Consider the following 23,191-nt stretch of genomic DNA (forward strand, 5'->3'; position numbering starts at 1 on the left):
TGCAGCCTTTTAGAATGTAATTGTTTTTTTCTTAGATTATAACATCCATTGATATATTTAAGACTAACCTGTTGCAATTTCATTATTACAGCTTAAAATTTATCACAAAAAATAATCATTTTAGTTGGAATGTTTAGTCCACCACCTCTGAATACCCAATTTTAAATAATTGAAAATGAATTTAAAAAGCTATACAGAATCATTTACTAGTTTTAATGGTGTACAGTGGTCAATCTCTTAGAAAATTGAGTTTTTTGACATTTAAAAGTTGTTAATAAATGCCTGTTGGTGTGCATGTGCTTAAAAATAAGTCTTAATTTTTAAGAGCCTTCTCAAAGACCTCCATATGGGCATAATTAGCATAAACTTGCCATGGTGATTAATTCAATCTGGGTCCGTGGCCAATTTTTTGGATGAAGTTGGCTTCCAGCACAATGATTTTAAACCACTGCAAAAGACCAGGGAAACTCTGAATGTAACTTGCGCTTGAAATTCTATGACATTTTGCATTGGTTTGGCCAATTTCTGCCGATTTACACAGCCTTGTGGAAACTCTGCCCCACAATTCAGTACTGAATTGCATAGATGAGATGAATTTAGAATATTACTTCAGTGTAAGAGGGTTATTTACTAAGTGAAGACTGAATTTAATTTAGATGTTTGGAAAGATGTCCTTTAAATGGCAATAAAATCAGCTTCATGGAGGAGTTCAAAATGCAGTTGTTATGGGTTGTGGGATTAACAGGGCCGGTGATGTGCCCAAGTCTTCAGTAATTAATCCTTTGGTTTGTGTAGTATAGTCCAGAGCTGGCAGTAGGCAGTACACAGCTACAGCTCACAGGTTTTATTATAGAACGCAGAGTTATTCTGTATTTAACTTCAGTTAAAGACAGCAAACATTTGTGACTCAGGGCATATGTCTGAGGATTTGCAAGATTTGGTAGTAGCATTCTTACCATGAGTTAGAAGATGAAAGGTTCACACCCTACTCCAGACAATCTTGGCAACTGGCGACTAGATTATGATCTTTAAATAGTGGTTTGATATCCAGCGATGTGGACAGAGTGACCACTGCTCAGTGGCACTATTCCCCCTATGAGGCAGAAGGATTTATTTTGGGCCAGTCTAAGCAGCCCTGGTAAGTAGAAACAGGATCTCGGGCTCCGACCAGTTATTAATGACCGGTGGGGCTACTTGTAATGATGGATGTGGGTAGCCACCCTCACCCCACCCAACCCCCCCAAGATGGAGCTCTTTAGCCTTGGTTGCAGCCCACTAAGGAAAAGGTATTTTGAAGATAAAAACTGAGAAAGGCAATAAGAACCACCACCTACCTACTCTTCCCTAGTAAATGGCTGATGAATGTCATGCATGAGATGCAAGTTAAGGTCTGCCCTAGGACAGAATACAAAGGATTTGAAGAACAAAATGATAACTGAGAAGAGCTGCTTTTTTGTGGATCTGGTATTGTACTGGTCATGGTACTAGACTAGTAACCCAGAGAATGAGAGTTCCGTCTAGCAATGGCAAATTTCCAACTTTAATTAATTCAATTTAACAATCTATGGGTTGCTACCTGAAAAAATTACCGTGAAAGCAGCCAGACTGTCAGCAACAACCTAACTACTTCATTAATGTTCTTTTGGGAAGGGAACCTGTCACCACTATACAATCTGACCTGCATGTGACTGCAGTTCCGTACTACATGGTTGATTCTTAATGGTCTCATAGCAGCTAGGATTGCTGTGAGACCATATTTACAATATGTGTGAGGTGAGTTACTGAGAAGGCATATCTCCTCTAAGTTTCCTGTACAGAGTGTCTAGCACATGACTGACTGATGTCAGTGCTACATCATAGATTAGCAGATCCATTCTTTTAACTCTTTATACTACAGCTTCCCCCAAGTATACTCTCTTCTTTTTAACAACAGTATTAACCAAGTACAGCTATTTACATCGCATCTGTTTTTGAACTATTTACATGTCTTTGGTCTCTTAAACTATTTACAATACCTTGGATCTGGCACCTCTTTCCTTCCCTCCAGAGTACCCCAGCTAGAGTTTGAGTCTCCTTGGAGCCTTCACCACTCATCCACAATATGTTTTTTTGTGACTGCCCCACTGGGTTGAAGGTCTGGGAGTTAGTTCTGGGGTGGGTCAGCACTGTTCAATGTGTTTAGAGCATTTTTAGGGTCTTAATTCCACATATTGTGGTAATCAGAGACTTGCAGTCTGGTGGGTTTGAGTGAAATGAGGGATCTCCTGTTACTTCGAATAGTACCAGGCGGAGTCTGGACCAAAAATGAGCGCATGTACTCTGTTCTGTAAGAATAAAGCCTTCTGCCTTGTGGTCACGGATCCAAACTCGCTGGCCTGGTGTTAAGGACGGTAAGGTTTTGACCCTGTGTCAAATATTGTACCGGTGTCGTTGTTTTTCCTGGAAGTTTGATTCCTTCTCTCTCACTCTCCTGTGGTTAGCAGGAGTGACATGAGGCTGAAGATTCATAGACAGTAGAGGAATATGCATTTTTAGATGACAGCCCATGAACAGTTCAGTTGGAGAGAATCCGTTAGGGGCATTGCTCAATAATGCATCAGGGCTGAAGGCCAATCTGTATTCTTGGACATCAGATCCTTGCTGGTCCTAACTACTTGCTCAACCTCCCTGTTGGCCTGAGGATGAAGAGGGAGCTGCTAATGTGGATGATCTCATTGTCTGCAATGAACTTCCCAAAGTGATAGTTTGCAAATTGGGACCATTATGCTAAATGATTTCATCTGGGAACCCGTGGGTATGAAAGATGGTCTGTAGCTCCCTGATTACGGATTCTGCTGTGGTTGCATGGAGTTTGACTATTTCTAGCCATCTAGAGTAATAACCTATGGCCATGAGGTACATCTTGCTGCGGTAATCAAAGAGGTCGAGCTCCAATTTCTGCCAAGCTCAGTGTGGAAAAGTAGATGGCATCAGGGGTTCCATGGATGTTGGACTGTTAATATGGCAGGTAGGACCAAATCTTGAGCTGCCTGTGTGATTCCCGGCCACCACACAGATTTCAAAGCTCGTGCTCTGCGCTTAACAATGCCTAGGTGATCTCTGTGGAGGATATCTTGTCATATGGACTGAGGCAAGACCAAGCGGTGGTCATAAGCTAAGAGATCATCCATAATGGTCAAGTGGCCCTCATTGCTCATGGTATTTGCGGATGAGATGGTCAACAGGGTTGTATTTAGATCACCCTTGGAGGCAGAACTCACGCACTTGAATGTATTCAGAGTCCTCCTTTTGGGGGCGTCAGACATCCTGAAGCTACGTGGCGGATATAGGCAGTAGGCTCACGACAGTTGAGGATAATGCTTCCACTTCTGAGACGAGCTTGGAATCAAAGGCAATAGCGTGGTCTACCATGGCTCTGGAGAGAGCATCAGCTGTGATTTGTGACTTCCCTGGAATGTAAACGGTCATATAATGGTACTGTATCAAGTGGAGGCAAAAATTGTTGAATGCGAATTGTTGGTTGAGGAAAATTAGCAATGGCCTTTGTTTTGTGCGGGTTCACCATAATGCCATATCATTGGATGAAATGGCTTAGAAATTTTATGGTGGTCTTGGTGAATTCACACTTGTTATTCAGCATGAGACTTGCTTCCTGGAGAGCCCTGAAAACTTCTCTTCCCCTATGGTCACGCTCTGCTTTTGTAGCACCATGGATGAGGATGTCGCCCAAATGGCAGATAGCACCTTGTTTATCCTCAAGGATTGTGGACACGGCTGCAGCCAAGATATTCCAACGCACCGAGATGCCGAAAGGGAGGCAATTAAAGCAAAACTGATCAAATGGTGTGACAGAGGTCGTGAGCAGCCTGGACTCCTGGTCGAGAGGTATTTGCCAAAACCCATTGTTCGCATTGAGTTTGGTAAAAAGGACGCTATGGGCAAGCTTTGCCAGACTGTCGTCTGCTGATGCCATTGGACGGACTTCCCTCTGTACAGCTTTATTTAGCCGCGTGAGATTCATGCAGAGTTGGAGTTGACCATTGGGCTGTACCCAGCCTGGGTTGGTTGTGTAATCGGTGAAATAACAACCCTGTGCAACATGTGGTCAAGATCCTCTTTAACCTTCAGTATTAGAGGATGTGATACCCTCCTGGGAATGAACAGGCACACTGAACAGAAGCACTGGAAATTTCACGTCATGCCTCTCCTAGCATGTCCTGCTGGGCAATCCTGCAGTCTGTTGTCATTTCGCACCACGGCATAAACATTTCAAAATGGCGACAGCTTGGGTTCCTGCCTTTTCTACCAGTTTGGCCAGCTTTGGTGTGGGCGGGGCCACTGCATTTGGGCCTGCAAGACGAGTGGACTTTGCTGATGCCGTGGTGTATCATGAGGTGGTGGGTCGAATTTGCTTGGTTGGAATGGGCTCTTGTCGGTAAGGACTAGCTATTAGGCATGGAGTGGCAAGAAGCAATTTGACGACATCCTTTGATTTGTGGGAGTCATGATCATAACATTTGTTCCTGCAGCGGTATTCCTTGGCGAAGTGAAAAACGCATCAAATGCTCTCAACTCAGAGTCAATATCTGCAGAGGATCTGTTGAGCCTGTGAGTGTTTAATGGCCTTACAAAGTAGAGGAACAAACTGACCTGAATTTGCTGTGTGCCTCAGTAAGGAGATCAGAGGCCACTTGGTACTTTTGAAAATCATCGCACCATGTCTTCCAGCAGTGAGCTCTGTGCGGGTTGTTGAGGCTTGGAAGTGGGCAGGGTAGGGGAGTGACTGCTTGTGCAGCGCTGCTATTACTACCCTCCTTCAGTGAGGCTGTTGCTGAGGTGTTGGTCTGACTGGGGCTCTTTGTCGTTGTGGACCATGGGTGTTGGTCATATGGCACCAACCGTCGTCTGGATTGGTGCCACCTCCACTGCTAGCATGTTTAAGGAATGTGCTAGGCCTCATCTCTTGTAAAGAGGAACTGTAGCCAGACCAGGGTATTTATAATTTATTTACACTATTTACAACATATACAAGGTGGTGAAGGCACATCTCCCAGGAGTTACTTGTCTGCTGTACAGTGTCTAGCATATGACTGACTGATGCCAGTGCTACATCATCATCTATATCATAGATTAGTATATCCATACCTAGTATCATCCCTAGTAGCCTCTCTAAGATCTTGACATCCTTCCTCAAGTGCAGGGCCTAAAATTGTGCACAATATTCCAGGTGAGGCCTAACCAGTGATTTGTAATGGTTTAGCATGACTTCCTTGTTTTTGTATTCATTGCTCCTGTTCTAAGGCCATGTATCCCTTATGCTTTTTTTTATTGTCTTATCAACTTGTCCTACCATCTTAAAACTTTTGTGAATATGCACTCCCAGGTTCTCAGCTGTTTCAAAATAAAGACAAATGTTGCATGAACTGGAGAAAATTTTTCAATTTGATTGTCCCAGTGTTTATAAAGATTAAAGTATCCCACAATTATTATATTGCCTTTGTTACACTCATTTTTCCAGAACCCCTTTATCCATTTCAGGGTCGCGGGGAGTCGGAGCCTATCCTGATAGGCAATGGGTGCCAGGCGGGCTACACCCAGGACAGTCCCTCACACAGGGCACATTCTCACACGTGCGCACACACAGACACACACACTAAGGGGTAATTTAATCGTAGCCAATCCACCTAACCAGCACATGATTGGACAGTGGGAGGAAACCGGAGCACTTGGCAGAAACCCATGCAGACACTGGGTTGAACTCGGGTCCCTGGAGCTGTGAGGCAGCAGCGCTAACCACTGTGCCACTGTGCCGCCCGTCTTTGTCACAAGTTCCAATAATTTCTCCTGTTTAATGCGCTAACGGTATAATTACTGTTAAGGGGGCCTGTAAACTCACACGGCTGTCCCTCAATTTGTGGATGATGTCCACTCAGGGTCGTCTGTTTCTGCCATGGGTCTTCATGTGACTGAACAGGATGATTCTTGACCCATAAATCTTTGGGCACATGTGGCAGGGCATCCCATGGGGTAGTGGGAATCAGAGTGCAGAATTTGCTTCCTTTTATTCTCTGCCTCGTCATTAAGGCATTTGGACTCGAAGCATGGTACAACTTAATGGATATGTTGTGAATTTGAAAATTGGTTGGAAGCTCCTCCCATCAATGCCAATGCTGCCACGCTTCAAGGACAGCTTCTGAGTGCCTTTGAAGAGTTTTCTTTGCCCTACCCTGGAATGCTGACCATTTGAGAGTTCAGAAAACAGGAGATTGTGGGGAAGACAGTTTTCAGCCATTTAGACACAGTGTCCAGTCCACCATAGTTGATTTTGCAGGACTTTTGCCTGAATGCTTGTGGAACTGGCTTCAAGAAGAACACTGGCATTTGTTTGATGGTCCTCCCATTGAATTTGGAGGATATAGTGGAGGCATTGCTGATGGAATTTCTCTAGCGATCTTATGTGTCGCTGATATGCAGTCCAGGTCTCACTGCAGTACAGCAGTGTGGTGACAATAACTGCTCTGTACATAGGACTTTTGTTGACTTGGCAGAGGTCTTTGTTGTCAAACACTCGCTGCCATAGTTTATAGAAGGCTGAGCTGGCGCATTTGATCCAGTGTTGGATCGCCTTGTCAGTGGTGCCCTTTTAAGAGAGGTGGCTGCCAAAGTATGGGAAGTGCTCAACATTTTCCACAGTCTCTCCTTCAACATATTTGGGAGGTGGAATATTTGCCTGATCAGGTATGGGTTGATGTGCATTTTGTTTTGGCAATATTCACGAATGGGCTGAGTCTCTTGTATGCAGAACTGAAGAGATTGGGAGCGGCTTGCAAACCTGGCGCAGAGTGGGTAACGACACTGTAGATCATGTATGTCTATGGTGGTCAGTTTAATTTTGGCATGGAAGCGACTGAAGTTAAAGCCTGGATTTTCTGCTGCCAGTCATGGCAGGTGTCATGGTGGGCGGGAGTGAAAAATATCACGAAAAGGCCAAAAATCAGTTTTATGGTGCTGTAAAACCAAATCGTGACTGTGAGCTGCACCCTTTAATGGCGGGCCTTGTTTCCCGCCACAGCACATCGGGAACGTAATTTCAATAGATTGCATCTCATTATAAGGACGCCTCGCTGGAATCATCTCCCAACGCTGGATCATCAGGATACATCAGCATACAATTATAATGACATGTTTCACAATGGAATATAAGCGACATGCACCTGGCAACCTGCACTTTGCTCATGACTTCGAGGTTCATTTGCCAACCTTGCATCGCGCAAAGCTTGTGGTAATCAGTGCCAGGCTTTGCAGGCAGCACCACATCACTTTTGGGAGTTGTCACAGGCAAGTCTCTACCTACCTGACCAGCGGTAAGGCATGGATGGCTTTTAATGGGCTGCAAGGTTATGGCTGCACTGGGGAAGGGGGGGAAACTGACCTGAGGCCTGGGAAGGGGCTATAGGGCTACAGCTGTATTGGGGAAGGGGGGTAACTAGCCTCAGGCATGGGAAGAGGCTGCAGGGCTAGGGCTGTACTGGGGGTATGAGTGGGGAACGTTGCACCAAGACACGTGACTGGGCAGATAGTGCAGAGGGTCTCAGCAACAGGATGGGAAGAGAGAATGTTACAGATTGACATAAGCCACTTGGGGCCAGAATGGGAGGAGCGCTGAGTGAAGAGGTGTTTCAGTTTACATCACTTAGCTTGCAAAGACTGTCCTTGTCACAGTCCAGGGAGGGGGAAGGGCACGTCAGTCTATTCTCAGTTGTGCCCAGTATGTTGTGCACAGGGCGTTGTCGTAACATCACGAGCCTTGGTCCATGGGGTTTCTGGCATCATACTGGGCTGCAGATGGCAATCTCAGTCAGGGGAAACATCTGGAGCCTACAGATAGGGAAAAGGCATTGTGGGTTATCCGAGGGTGTGTGGGAGAGAGGAGGTATATGTTTAATTGTGCAAGTGGCCTCAAGATGGGGAGGGTGAGGTCCACACGGGGCACAGGCACATCCACCTCAAGATGTTCAGGGGCTAAAAACCGATATCCACCACAATCACGGTGGGATTGAGAGGTCTTGGAGGGAGGGAAATCTGAACATTAAGCTCCTCCGGGACGATGGGAGGGGTTTCCATACCCACACAGGAAGGGTCCAAGCTAGTCTGGCAGTGAGAGCTCAGCACCACCATCTTCCAACCTGCAGCGATGGCGCAGTACAGAATTAAAATGAGGAGAAGCTCTGCTAGTGAGGGCTCTGCAGGTGCATGCACTCAATTAAATAGGCACCCAGCTTGTTTTCAATTTGTTCATGGGATGTGGGCGTCGCTGGCTAGGCCAGCATTTATTGCCCTTGTTCAGAGGGCATTTAAGAGTCAGCCACATTGCTGTGGGTCTGGAGTCACATGTAGGCCAGCAAAAGAACATAAGTGAACCAGATGGGTTTTTACAGCAATTGACAGTAGATTCATGGTCATCGTCAGACTGTAAATTCCAGATTTTCATTGCAATTTAAATTCCACCATCTGCTGTGGTGGGATTCGAACCCAGGTCCCCTTGAGTTGCTGGATTACCGATCCAGTGACAATACCACTATGCCACCACTTCACCTCAAACTGAACTGTGCATTCCCAAATGAGGAGAGAGGCACAGCTGAGGCATGTTAGGAGCCTTTCAGTGACAATGCAGGAAACCAGGAAAGTGAATCAATGATGCACATTCATGCAAGACTAATCCCACAAAGTGGCACTAATTGATGATCTTCTTGTTTTAACCCCTTGTTTGCAGCGCGGAAATTCCCCAGAGCGATAATGAACTCCAGAGCAACTGGGCAACTGGACAAGCTCCAGAAGCATGTTAGAATAGTGATGCTGAACAGTTCACAGAAGAGAACATTCAGGCCCCCCTCAAAAAATCTCATTTCCTGACGAAACATTTACCCTCATGTTTATTCCAAAGAGTGTAGTATTAGTCATTCCCTCCACCACCGATGCACAGTGGCAGCATTGGGTACCATCTACAAGATGCACTGCAACAACTCACTGAGGCTCCTTGGACAGGACCTTCCAAACCCACGACCGCAAGGACAAGGGCAACAGATGCATGGGAACATCATCACCTGGAAGTTCCCCTCCAATCTACTTGCCATCCTGACTTGGAAATATATCCCAGTTCTTTTACTGTCGTTGCATTAAAATCCTGGAACTCCTTCGTAACAGCACATGGACTGCAGTGGTTCAAGAAGGCAGCTCACCACCACTTTCTCAAGGACAATTAGGGGTGGGCAATAAATTCTGGCCTAGCCAGTGACGTCCACATCCCATGAATGAATTTTAAAAATTAGAGCACAGTGAATGAGGATCGTAGTGCCTGGGCTAAAAGCAGCACATCCAAACGCCTGGCCAAAGCAACATCATGGCAGTTGATCATGTAAAGGGGGAGGGGGTGGGGAGCATCTTGATACACACCCCACACTGGCCATCATGTCAAGTGCGAGTAATTGCCAACACAGGAGTGAAGCACTTGAACCCACATTCACTGACATTCATTGACGGAAAGAGGACCTTTGGAGACTAATGCTGACTCTTGCCTGTTTATCACTGATACTGCAGAGAGGAGCCCAATAGGAAGATGGGGCCTGGATTTATTGCTGCCTGCATAATTGCATACAGGCAGGACAGAAAAAGGAGAAGATTGCGACAGAGGCACCTGGCTTGCCAAAGGGAGGAGCAAAACCGTCCAGACCAAGGGCCAGCAGGGCCCCTTCCGGCCCAAGAGGTTAAGGCTCATAGAAACGTGTGTAGGCAACTCGCAAGACTAGGGTGTATGGAACTCGCATATCTTATCTGCAGCTGAGAGGGAACCAGTGTCGCCGGTGCCTCCATATGTCCAGGGATCTGGTGACTCACATTTACCACACTCTCCAGGAATTGGCGCTACGGGGACTGGGAGGGCATCCATTGGCAGTGGCTCTGGAAGTAATGGCCACATTCAACTTCTACGCCAATGGCTCCAGATATCTTCATGGAGGAGCTGCACATCGAAGACATTGAAGGGTTGAGGAAGCCAAGGCTGCAGGGGAAGAGGCCATAGCACAAACCAGACAAAGCAACTGTGTGCATGAGGCCCTCATTTTCACCAGATTCCACGAGGATGACTAATTGCAGTAAGTAGCCTCTTGGACAAGTGGCCTCCATCATGGGCCAACATGAACACCAGTGTTACTATTCCTCTCATTTCAACAATGCAACATGAGAGTGAATAGTTATACACATAAAGCTCACGTTGCCTTGATTCTTTGAAGGATGATGAAGCCTCGGGAGCACATGTCCTTGCTGAGATGAGGTGCTAACTGGAGGAGGGAGCCCTGGCATCAAATGTCAGAAGGTGCTACTGATTCAAGCATATCTCCTGCACCCCAGTCGCAGCTGCAGCTGCAGCCTACAAGATCCTGGAGCTGTTCCACTAGCCTCTGGGCTTGTAGCTGTATGTCTTCAATCTGACAAAGCTCCTCGCGGAGATCCATCTCCAGCAACAGGACAATGCATTCGGTGTAACTGCTGCGTCCCAACGTTGTGACAAGAGCCTTGTGGCTGGAATCTATACAGTTACAGGTTGAGAAACGCTCAAGGTTGTATGTTTGATCTCCAGGGCAATAATCTGGCTGAGAGGGGCAGAACTTTGGCACCTTGAGGTGGCAAGGTCCTCCCACTTATTGGTCAGTTTAGCAGATGTATACCCAGAAAGTCAGAAGGAAAGTCAGAAATGCAGTTGGCAGACAGCGGCGCACACGAGTTCTGAGTATGGGCCCATAGCATGAAAACCCTGATGGAAAACAGAAAGCACATGGAGTTGCACGATATATGACCCTTCCCCATGCATTAACACATCTGCCCTTGTACACTACACTTTCATCTTTCAAGAATGCAGATGAGATAGGAGAACACCTCTGCCTCAGTCTTACACAGCCAAGAATAAACATATTTATTCCTTGCAAAACATATGAACGAAGTTCGCTCCACAAGTAACTTAACATTACAGTCAAGACATCACTGATGTCGAGAATGATCTGGAAAAGGGCCACGCACTGGTGATAGGGAAGCACACTACATAGATGAGAGGCTCATGAAAACGACATCTGCAATAAGTGGGGGGAGGGACCATGGTATCATGCCTGATTGACAGCAACATGGCTCATCATAAAAGCAGGCATACACAAGAGGAGATGTGAAATGAGTGCGATTCTGTTTACATTTGTGAACATTATATACATGTTGTGAACACCTGTGCCACTGTTGTGCTGGATGGCCCCGGGTGTGCAGCTGCTGGTCCTCCTTTCTATGGGTGCCCGAGATCCCTGGCTGATCCTTTGAGGAGAAGGGGCTGTTGGAGTGAGATTTAGGTGCAGCATCTGTCTCTTGCTTAGCCACTGATGGATGCCACCAATGGCTACAGCAATGGAGTGCTGCTCCTGCTGCAGTGCAGGACCTATATCCTGGATCAAGGTCTCCATGGCAGCCGCCATGCTACCAGTGTTGGCCTTGGTGCATTGGCATGATGGCGCTATCACCTCAGACTGAACACAAGCGGACTCCTCCATCATCTGTTGCAATCTGAGGAATGCAACTGACATCCCTTTCTGATGTTCCCATGATTGTTGCCGCAGCTCCAGCAACTGATTTAGGACCGAGTCTGGAGGCTCGTTATCTGACTCAGACTCCACAGATTCCTGGCCTCCAACAGTCCGGCAACTTCGGGTGTCCCTGCTTCCGTCTGCTGTGGACCAGGTTGTGTGCTGTGCTCACAGATTGTGACCCTGAAGCCGCTCTAAAATAGGTCCACTGAGGTGTGTGCCTCTGCGATGCTGGAGGTGAGCGCTGTGATGGGTCTTCTATGTGCTCTCCTCTGGTTCCTCATCCGGGATGTTGTTGGGGCTGGAGCTGAGGGTGTGCCTGTGGATGCCCTTGGCTGCTTTCCAGAGGTGCCCATGAAAGAAAGGAGAGATAATTAGTGCATGGCAGGGGACTCTAAAACAGGATAATGCACTCACAGCATGGTTGCCTGAAGAATGAGCTGGTGCAGCACCCACATTTATGTGTGCACCGCCCACGTCACTGTCAGTGCAGGCATGGTCTGCATCCTCTCCCGCCAGCTCGATTCTCAAAGGGAAGCAAGGACCTTGATTTTGGCTACTTCACCCCTGGTCTGAGACCTCTCCCTTCAATTGTGTTTGAGCTTGTCCTGCATAAAAACAGATGGGGAGTATGAGCAGGATGCATGCCACGGCAGATGACAAGGATGTCTGCCATGTGTGGGTGGTGAGTGCAACCATAGACGGGATGAGGATGTGATCTGCAGAGGATATGAGGCCAGGTGGATATGTGAAGGTGTGTGTGAGAGAGTGAGTGGCGATGTACCTTGAGCTGGCAGCGTATGAGATGCCAGTGCATGTGTGGTGGGCTGGTGAGCGGGTGAGTTGAGAGTGATGAGATGGTTGATTTACCCTGGTGGCACGGATGAGATCATTCATTCTCTTTCTGCACTGGGTGGCTGACCTCTTCTGTGCTGCGTTGGCACTGACCACTGCTTGCCAAGTCGGAGTGGTGAGGTTGTTGGACCTCCTCCAGCTATCATGGGGGTAAAGGACATTGCAGCGAGCCTCGACTGCATCCAGCTGGCATTCCAGGAAGGCATCGCTGAATTTGGGTGCAGTTGTCTTCCTTTTTGGGTCTATCTCTCTCTTCTTTGGCAGTCCTGGGCTGCAGGCATTGACAAAACTCTGCATGGGTGCCGTTTAAATATGGCGCCCGGAGTGAGGAAGCAGTGAGTTCACGGCGGGGCGGGCATATCAGAGGCTGCCCGCCATGATCCGGCGTGTTTCCTGTGCATGCATAATTAGTGCAGTGGGAAGCGGATGATGTGGCACGAAACATGCCATTGTAGCTGGCAAGTAGAACACTGTTTATCATGCCCACTGCCGCACTTAGTGCAATGGGAAGAAAATGCTGCCCAATGAGTTTTCTACCTATGTGGCGTTTAATACTGACACCAGAGGACAGTTGATTTCTGATGAGGTGAATAGCCACAGTCAGATTGTAAACATGTATGTATGGGGGCTATCACACAGCCTTGCTTGACCCCGATCTGAATTTTGAAGGCATCTGTTTCAATTCTCCCAATCTACAGTTGCAGTCATAATGGTTATGGAGCAATTGCAGGATTGTGATGAAGTTTCTTTGGGCACCCAAATCTTTGGAGCACAATCCCCAGAGCCTCGCAATTACTGAATCAAATGCTTTGATCAGATCGAGGAATGTAATGAAAAGTTCTTTGTGGTGTTCTCGACATTTTTCTTTGATTTGTCTGGCACCAAAGACCATGTGAGATGTTCCTGTGGAAGATCTAAAGCCGCGCCATTACCTCTGAGAGAATTTCCTCAGCCACAGGAAATATGCATGTCAGGATTTTCCTTGTTATGGACGAGGGGGAAATACCTTAATAGTTTCCACAGCATGAGTTATCACCCTTCTTGAAAATAGTTACTTTTGCTGCATCCCTGAAGTCAGGGAGTTTGGAGAAGCGGAGTTCTTTTTCCTCTCAAATCTGCAGGATGAGTGCATGGAGCCTTGATGTGAGCAAAAGCCCACCCAACATTGAAAACCTAATTTGGGATATCATCAGGTCCACAGGCTTTGTTGTTTTTCATTTGTTTGATTGCTTGTTGCAGTTCTCCCATTAATGGTGCTTCACCCATGGATTTAACCACAAGGTACTAGGGGATAACCTGGAGGATATCAGCTGCCACTGTGGATTCATCATTGAAGTATTGATCAAAATGTTCTTTCCAGTGTTAATAGATGGTGGTGTTATCTTTAAAAAGAGAGAGACCATCCTGCAAGCAAAGGGGATTTTGTCCATTTGACCTTGGTCTATAGGTGGCCCTGGTGGCTTCAGAAAAGCTGTGCATGTCATAATGGTCAGTATGTTGTTGAACCTCTCAGGCTAAAAGGTGGGGATAAAACAATAAGTGGAAATAAAATTTTAAAATAATAGAAATAGGTGGGAAAAGAAAAAATATATATAATAAAATAAAAAATATATAATAATTATTGGAAAAACGGGGATCAAAAGGGGGTGAGGATGGAGGAGAGAGTTCATGATCTGAAGTAGTTGAACTCAGTGTTAAGTCCAGAAGGCTGTAAAGTGCCTAATCGGAAGATGAGGTGCTGTTCCAATTACCATTGATGTTCTGCATTTTAATTTGGACCATAACTCCTTAAACTCTGTCAACAAAACTTCATTCCTGGTTCAACCTATGTCATTGGTGACCCCCTTGACTATGACAACTGGATCCTCCCCCTACCACTCTGTGTTCCTCTCCAGCTATGAAGAGATGTCCTTACGCTTGGCACCAGGCAGGCAACACAACCTTTAGAGCTCCTGGTCGTGGCAGTTAGAGTACTGTACCTATACCCCTGACTATACTGTTTCCTATCACTACCACGTTCCTATTCGCCCCCTCCATTTGAAAATGGACTGCACTACGGTGTTACGGTCAGTTTGCTCATCCATTCTTCAGTCCTTCTCATCCACACAGGCACTAAGTAGCTTGTACCTGTTGGTCAAAGTCAGGGGCAGAGGCTCCTCCATCACTACATGCTAGTTTCTCATCCCTGCCTGACTTGCAGTCAAACCCTCCTGTCCCTGACCATTGTCCAACTCTAAAGTTCTGCCTAACCTAAGAGATGTGACTGCCTCCTGGAATAAAGTATCCCGGTAACTCTCCCCTTCCCTGATGCCCCACAATGTCTGCAACTTGTACTCAGTTCAGCAACCAGGAGCTGAAGTTATACAATTATACAGATACTTACTGCACATGTGATTGTCCCGGATTGCCGTGCATTCACCAGATTCCCACATGCTGCAATCACGGCACAACACCATGCCTGCCATGTCTGTCTAACCTTATTTAATTAGTTTTTAAAAATTGGTTCATCCCTAATTGCCCTTGAGAACCGAATGCTCAGAGGGCATTTAAGAATCAACCACATTGCTGCGGGTCTGGAGTCACATGTAGGCCCTTCAGGTAAGCATGGCAGATTGCCTTCCCTAAAGGACATTAGATTTTTACGAATATCGACAGTGTTTTCATGGTCATCATTAGACTTTTAATTCCAGAGTTTTTTAATTGCATTCAAATTTCACCATCTGCTGTGGTGGAATTCACCAGAGCATTACCCTGGGTCTCTGGATTACTAGTCCAGCGACAATACAACTACGCCACCAACTCCCCTCAAAATAGTTATTAATTAACATAGCTAAAGTAATGGAAAGTTACACACCCTTAGAGGCAAAAGAAGTATCACCAGCTACTGGGGGCTGAAAAAAGGTGTATAAAGGAGAAAAAAACAAAAAACTGTAACAAACGTAACTGTAAAAAACTATATTTCACCCCTCTCCTAACTTTACTCAGTTCTGCTGAAGGGTCATGAGGACTCGAAACGTCAACTCTTTTCTTCTCCGCCGATGCTGCCAGACCTGCTGAGTTTTTCCAGGCAATTCTGTTTTTATATAAAGGAGAAACTCTTTCCGTCTCTGCACTGAATTCCCACATGTACCAAAGTTCTGACTTTGTACTCAATCTGTGTCATGCTCAGGTGTAGACTCTTTTCCATGCATCCTCTTAGTCCTTGTGATTGTTTTGCTTAAGATGTATCTTTGTTGTATTGACTATTTAAAGTTAAATTTACCTTTTTATTTGAAGTATCCTTTGCCGGCTAATTTGTGTCAGTTCTGTCTCGTATTAAAGTAAAAGTTACAAAATCTGAAACTTTGGTAATTTCTTCATTTAGGGGCCATTTAGTAAATGAGTATTTTGATTTATCGTTTCCCCATGCAGATTTTAACACTACAAATCTGCATTGCAAACTGATTGACATCATTATCACCCTGTTCTACAGGTTGCCAAATATACCTAGATGGTGCGTTGCACAGTTTTCATTCAAAGTGTGCACATGCCTCTTGGGTGTCATTTTAGGTCTTAGGTAGCTGTGTAACACCTGAAAGACAGGCAGTACATCGCCCAATTTAACCCCTGATGAGTTTGATGAGAAGAGAGGGAGGATGAAACAAATGAAGTGTGTGGAAAAGAAAAAAGAATTTCCATTTATAAAGTGTTGTTCATATCCTCAGGATTTCTCAAAGGACAGTACAGAGGTGGAATGAGCCTAGGCTGTGTAGCTGGTAGTCATGTGTGATATTGTGGCAGTGTAGCCAAGCCAGCTGCTTGCCACAAAGCTTAGTGTACAGAACTGAAACCAAGGAGAGATGGGACACTATCCAAGATCTGGTGGTAACAGGGACATTCAAGGTGAGGAAATTGTTATGGAGAGGCTTAAGCAGAAAGTTTGAGGGGATTGGGGAACACTTTCCTGGAAGGTGCCTTTGGGGACCTAGGCACAGACACTTTTTGAATGCATTCTTGAGATGTGGTTGTCATTAGCAAGGTCAGCATTTATTTCTCCACCCTAGTGCCTTGAAAGGATTAGTGTTAGGAACTGCTACAATAGAGTAGCTTGCTAGATCAATTAAGAGTCAACCACATTGGTGTAGGACTGGAGTCACATCTAAGCTACACCAGGTAAAAACAGCATGTTTACTTCTCTGAAAGATATTGATGAATCAGTTTGTTTTTTATAACAATTTAACACTTTATATTGATAACCAGTTAGTTATTTCCAGTTTGTTTAAAAAAAGATTCAAATTCTCTAGGAATTTGAACTCATTCTCTGGATTATTAGTTCAAGCCTCTGCTTACTCGCCCAGTAACATAACCACTATACTACTATACCCCATATTCACACCCCATACTTATACCTCATATTTATACTCCTGGAAACACTTTCATCAAACAAACCTCTTTAGTGTACTTCTTTATAAACTGCTTCCTTTCTTATATCACTTCCCTTCTGTTTCATCATGCTGCTGGCAACATTCCTGGACTATGGAATTTCATTGTTTATAACTGACGCCTTTTTTGCTGTAGACTACTGTACAGGAAGGATCTGAGTAGCAGGGTGAGTGGCAGTGCCTGTGATCTGAGTGACAGACATCTTTTCAAAATTTATAGTGTAAGATGGTCTGATGTGAAATGAAGAACAATAATTGTGGTGTGATATTCAAAAAAACCTTAATACCACAAATCTAAATTTTGCTTTGTATTCCTATTCTATAATAAAAGTAATTAAAATTAGTGTTTTTGGAATTTTAAGTAGAAAACATGAAATAGTAGGTTTAAGAATGCATTAAGAGCCTTTATTTGTAATTTTATTCAGGATGCAGGTTGCTTGTAGCCAAAAAGATGTTTGTGATGAGCTTTGATATTTCACTGAGTGTTATAAGGATACTTTGCAAAAATAGACCTCAAAAAAAATTGAAATTAACTGTGGTCAGATGTGAGAAAGCTACTTTGTTCCTTTTTTCATATAAGTAAGCGTTCAGAATTGGAATGGAAGCTTTGTTAAGGGATAAATAGAAGGAATGCGTATTATAGTTCAAGTAGAACCAAGAGTAAAGTTGGCATTCATATTAATATGTTAAAGGGTAATTTAAGTGTACTTGGCGGCAGGGTGTGTGAAATAAATATTCTAGATAAGTATTTGTTGGGAAAGGTGCAGAGGTGGCAAATGTTAAAATAAACACACTGCTGCTGTTAAAGTAACAGGAGTATCAAAAACAATGTATTTAACTTTCATCTGGAATTATCACCAATATTAAGTATAGAGTGAGTCAAGGGCTTAGTGGTAATATTCCTGCCTGAGGCAGAAGTTACAGGCTTTGAACCCCGCTCCATATTGTCCAGGAGAGTGGAGATCTAAGTTCTGCTCTGAACTTTGGGTTGACACACAGTGGAGTCCTTGTACCCGGTGGATGTGAGTGACTCCCCTTAATCATATAGCTCACGGGAGATCAACACACCATCCTACCTATCTGGTATGAAATTTGACTACTGTATTGAGGAGTATTCACGTTAGGGTCTGTGAGCTGAATTTTTGATCCTGCTGATCCCGCAGGGAAGCAATATGAGTCAGAAATTAGCACATGCTGGCGCCAGGACCCGGAGAGCAATTTTTAACGAGGCTGTCAATTATGAGGCTGCGGGAGCTGATTCAATTAAGGACCGCTGGTGGGATCTCCAGGCTGGAGGGCCAGTAGGGCATCCAGCAGCACTGAAAGGTTGGCAGACCCATTGTCAGCCTCTGGCTGCAGCTATGGCCTGGTGGCAATTGCAGTGGTTGGGGTTAAAGTTATTGAGGCATCAATGACCACCTCGCCCCTCAGTCTGCCACCAGGAGACTGCTTCAAATCATCGACCAGGCTTTGGCCTCATTGAGATGCCCTCTTGCAGTCTGGAGAATTCCAGATGGCTTCTGACAATTGCCCTTGATAATTTTATTGGCCTAATTGGCTACCTTCTGCTGGCAGGCAGGTAGTCGTCACCCACCCCTCTTGTAACGTCCATGAACATTGTCCATAGGCAGGACAATGGCTACAGAGTGGAACATTAGGTTGGTAGGAAATTGCTTGCTCGCCTGCCTCTGCAGCCCTTTGAAAAACCAGCCTTATCAGAGTGTTAATCAATCTGCAAATGCTTCCAATGCTTCACACTATTCTCCAAGGGAGGAATGTGAAGATGCAAAAGTAACTAAGAGTCTTGTGTAGATTTAATGGCAGTAACTAAAATAAAATATTCAACATTATCAGCTAATAATGCAAAGCTTTGGTTACAAAGTCCTTCCATATCTCACCCGATGAAGGAATTTAAATCTAATTCTAAAAGTTAATTAACAAAATGTGATGATATTGACAACATAGCAATCTGTAACTCATTTGTAAGTTTAAAAAGGATTATAATGATGCTCCTGGTCATCAGAAGTCAATTTCCACTTTTAAAAAAATCTAAATCTTAAATTTTCTGCCACATTTAAAGTTATAGGAGCTTAACTTTAAAGATCTAAGAGAACAACAACAATAACATTTATATACACATACATAACTAGTACATCTCCTCAGTTTTACACTTTTTGAGGACTTATTGCCTGTTACTCTTTGTTAAGATACCTAATTCCGTTATACCCATCCGTAATCTAGATCTTTTTCGGAGGACTATAAACCATAATTTTCTCGTCCCTGCCTTGTCAACATCCTGGGGGAGGTGAAGGGGAGGTGAAGGGGAGGTCAGCATTGACCAGAAACTTAAGTGGATCAAGTCACATAAATGCCGTTGTTATAAGAGCAGGTCAGATGCTCTGTATTCTGTGGCAAGTAACTCGCCTCCTGACTCCCAAAAGCCTTTCCGCCATCTGCAAGGCACGTCAGGAGTTTGATAAATACTTTCACTTGCCAAATGAATGCAGCTCCAACAACTCTCAACTCTCAAACTCAGCACCATCCAGGGCAAAGCAGCCCACTTCACCGACACTTCATCGTCACTTTAAATGTTCACTCTCCAACACCAGTGCACTGTGGCAGCAGAGTGTACCAACTACAAAGTGCACTGCAGCAACTCGCAAAGGCCCTTCAGCTGCACTTTCCAAATCAGCAACCTGTACCAACTAGAACAGCATAGTAAGCAGATGCATGGAACACCACCGCACACCATCCTGACTTGGAAAAATATCATGTTCTTTCATCAATACGGGGTCAAGTTCCTGGAACTCCCTACTTAACCACACTTTTGGTATCTCTAACACCATATGGACTGCAGCAGCCCAATAAGATGGCTCACTCTCACCTTCTCAAGGGCAATTAAAGATGAGCAATAAATACTGGCCTTGCCAGCAATGCCCACACCCCACAAACAGTTAACAAAAAAACTAAGCTGTATAAAACTGTGTAGATGGCACATTCATTCCTTCCACAGTGTTATATTTGAAACCTATGGGAATGATGAAAATTACAGACAGACTTTAACCCAATGCTGCATATAATATTTTTGAAGAATGCAAAAATTAAGGAGTTAATCTAAACAGGGTTCTTGAGTTAGAACATTATTACACTGATTAGCAAGTAGGATATTTTGCTTAGATTGATATGGTAAAATTATTATGTATTTTGCTCAGTACGATACTACTACAAAATAATGGCAATTTAGTCAGCAAATCTATAAACTTTGTGTGTCAGAAGCAGTCACCTTAATAATCCTTACAGTAATTCTGTTGTCATGGCCTTGGGCCATCAAAGGGCCTTTAAAAGTTTAGACTCTGAGCTGCTGACGCACAAAAGTTCAAAAAGGTCCTGCTTCCTGTCCTACTCGAAGGAAGTTTAGGAAGAAGTTTGGCTCCAAAATGTTCAGCTGAGACTTGAGGGGGTTGTAGTGAAAATAAACATTTTTTTTCTAATTGTATCCAAGAATAAATAGTCTGTTAGTCACTAAATGCAATCCTCTTAATATGTCTACATATGAATGATCAACACTGGAGAATGGCACCTCAAGGGTCAGCTCACTGCTTGTTTTACGTCTTAGTCATACTCCAAATAACGGCTCTAGTTCCTTCACTATTGACAGTGAATAATCACGGTTGTTTTACGAGACCAAGTTATGACCTCTTCGTCCTGTTTTAAGAGCTAATAGATTTCAAGATAGAACTATTGCCTAACAACCATAGGGTAATTAATATTATTTAAATTTGACAGACTGGTGGTTTCTTTTTCTTCTCTTTGTATGTACAAATGTCACTTTACAACTTTCTTGAAACAAACACAGCTGTTCCTCGTTTAGCACTCCTAATGTGTTCCTACAAGGCGGCTTGCTAAACAAAAACATACTAATTGAAAATCACTTGCCCTAAGAAACCATGTAATGAGAGTGGGGTATGTTCCAGGCAGTGGCCAGTTAGGTCAGTCAGCTAGATGGTATGTGGTTCAAAATAACACCAACAGCACAGGTTCACTTCTAGTTCTGGCTGAGGTAGATTTGGGACCTGCTTTCTTGACCTGCCCCTGACAGTTGAAGGCAATGGCAAACCACCACTGCCAAAAACTGCCAAGGAAACGGCTGAGGATGCAGCATTAGCAGACAATGAACCAAGGACGTGCCTTCAGGCAGAGCACATATGAATGAATGTTCTTGATGTGTGATTTTTATATTTAAAAACCTAAACTTGAATTTAGCTATCTCAAAAACCCTCTATCAACTTTTTACTCTTACTAATTTACTATTATTAACTTGCCCCTTGGTCACCACCCTGTTTGCTCCCTCCTACCCTCTGCCCTGCTCACTCCCTCCCACTTACCACTCCCTAACCCTCTCACTCCTCCTGCTTGCTACTTCCCTCTCCCTCCTGCATGCTGCTTCCCTCTTCCTCCCATTTGCCGCTTCCCGCATGCTCACTCCCTCCCATTCGTCTGTCTGTGTGATTTCATTACATTTGGAGTCAAGTAGACTGCAAGCTTTAACTCATCAAAAGAAGTTAGGTGTTTGACATGCTAGTGAACATGTAAGATGTGAAGGGAATTTGCATTTTTAGGTAAATGAAGGGAGATTTGGATTTCAAAGGGATCTCAGCCTGTTTACAGCTAGCCAGATAAGCAAGGCTAAGGAATGTGTTTATTTTTCCCAAGGGTTACTGACAATATATAGTAATAACATGAAAGTTTTTGTTATGAGGGAGATACAGTTTCAAAGACATATGAAACAATAGAATTTACATATTAAAAAGAGAGAAACATATATAAAGGAGACTGAGGCCATGTGTCGGAGAACGCCATGTAAGATCTAATAGAAGTGTGTGAAATAGCCTTAATGAAGCCTCCAGCATTTGTGCATAAGTCGGCTGTCTACCGAAACTGAAGCTAGAGAAAATCCATTTGGAATTCCAGTGTCCAAGGTATTGTGTTAATTTGATGGATCTGTTTAAAATCTAAAATCTATTTTTGGACTATTGCCTTAAACGGGGGTGTAACTGGGAGTCAGGTTAATTAGGAATTTTAGGAATTATTATAGTAGTAATTGTAGTCTTACGTATATGCTTGACATCTTTTATTTTGTTAATAAATATTTTAATTTAAAAAAAAAAAATCTCTAAAAGCTTTGGTGGACTAATTAATTCTGAATTCAGTGCACGCATCTCGAAGTAAATACAAATTGCAAAACCGTTGTGATAGCATGACCAAGTTTCCCTTGTGGTTTTGGCCCACCTGGTGCACACCATCTGCTGTACACGCACGCATGCGCACACACACACACACACACACATACACACCCCCCCTCTCCTCTCCTCCCTCTCTCTCAACTTTTCAGCTGTGTGTTAGAGTTTGTGAGATTAATTATCAAAATTTAGAAAGCTGCAGAAGAGCTGCTAGTGTATAATTATTATTCATATGGATAATTGGAATGTCATCCTTTTAAAAAAAAAAAGTTGTAAAGTGAGATTTGTATATATTTAGGGAAAATATCCTCTAGACACTATCTTTTAATAATGGTGGTATAAACAAAACAGGAAGATTGCTGCTTTTGTTAGAAATAGGCAACGTGTCCTTTTAGAATGATTTTATTATAAATAATGGCCAACAAAAATCATCCCCAGATGTATTGTGGCAATGTCAAGACACACCGAGGTCCCTGCTATAAATGCTATTTGATGTTGTTGTGAAATAAAAGAACACTTCCAACATTTGGAATTGTGTCACTTTAAAAGGTAGTATTATGTGAAACTGTTACCAATAAGAAGTGTTCAAAATAGGTTATTTTGAAGTAGTTACTCTAATTGATAAAGCTCTTTGTCTTGCAGTATTCTACAAGATCCTATGTGATACCCACATTTGAAACAAAGATGTTTGAAAACCAGGAACAATTGAAGCCAGCTATGGAAAATTGCAGTTCAATCATTAGTTTTGTTAAATTTGAAAAGGCTGATGGAATAATAATAGAACTGAAAGAAGGTAGGTGTTTGATTTTAATAGGCATATGCAATTTCTCTTCTGGTATCTGAGGGCAAAAAAAACATTGAAAGTATAAAAATTTGCAGTGTTATATAAATAGTTATTGTTCCTGTAACAAACTAAAGCTCAAACTTCTGAAAAGATCTGAACACTAAAGTGAGACATTTGTTTCATAATCCTGTGGATGCATATTTTAAATATATAAACAGAAAATACTAGAAATATGAAGCAGGTATGTAGCCTCTGCAAAGAGAAAAGACAGGT

General features: G+C 43.8%; 1 protein-coding gene across 3 annotated transcripts in view; it reads left to right on the forward strand.

Moving 5' to 3' along the window:
- Window positions 1–23,191, forward strand: part of LOC144685478 (transforming growth factor beta receptor type 3-like) — a 154,954-nt gene that overhangs the window by 49,822 nt on the left and 81,941 nt on the right. For all 3 annotated transcript variants that reach the window (XM_078550032.1, XM_078550031.1, XM_078550033.1), the window contains one exon: window positions 22,777–22,927. In XM_078550032.1, coding sequence (XP_078406158.1) covers window positions 22,777–22,927 — 151 coding nt within the window. The remainder of the gene's footprint in view (window positions 1–22,776; window positions 22,928–23,191) is intronic.

This window comes from Cetorhinus maximus, chromosome 10 (assembly GCF_964194155.1).
Source record: "Cetorhinus maximus chromosome 10, sCetMax3.hap1.1, whole genome shotgun sequence".
NCBI lineage: Eukaryota > Metazoa > Chordata > Chondrichthyes > Lamniformes > Cetorhinidae > Cetorhinus > Cetorhinus maximus.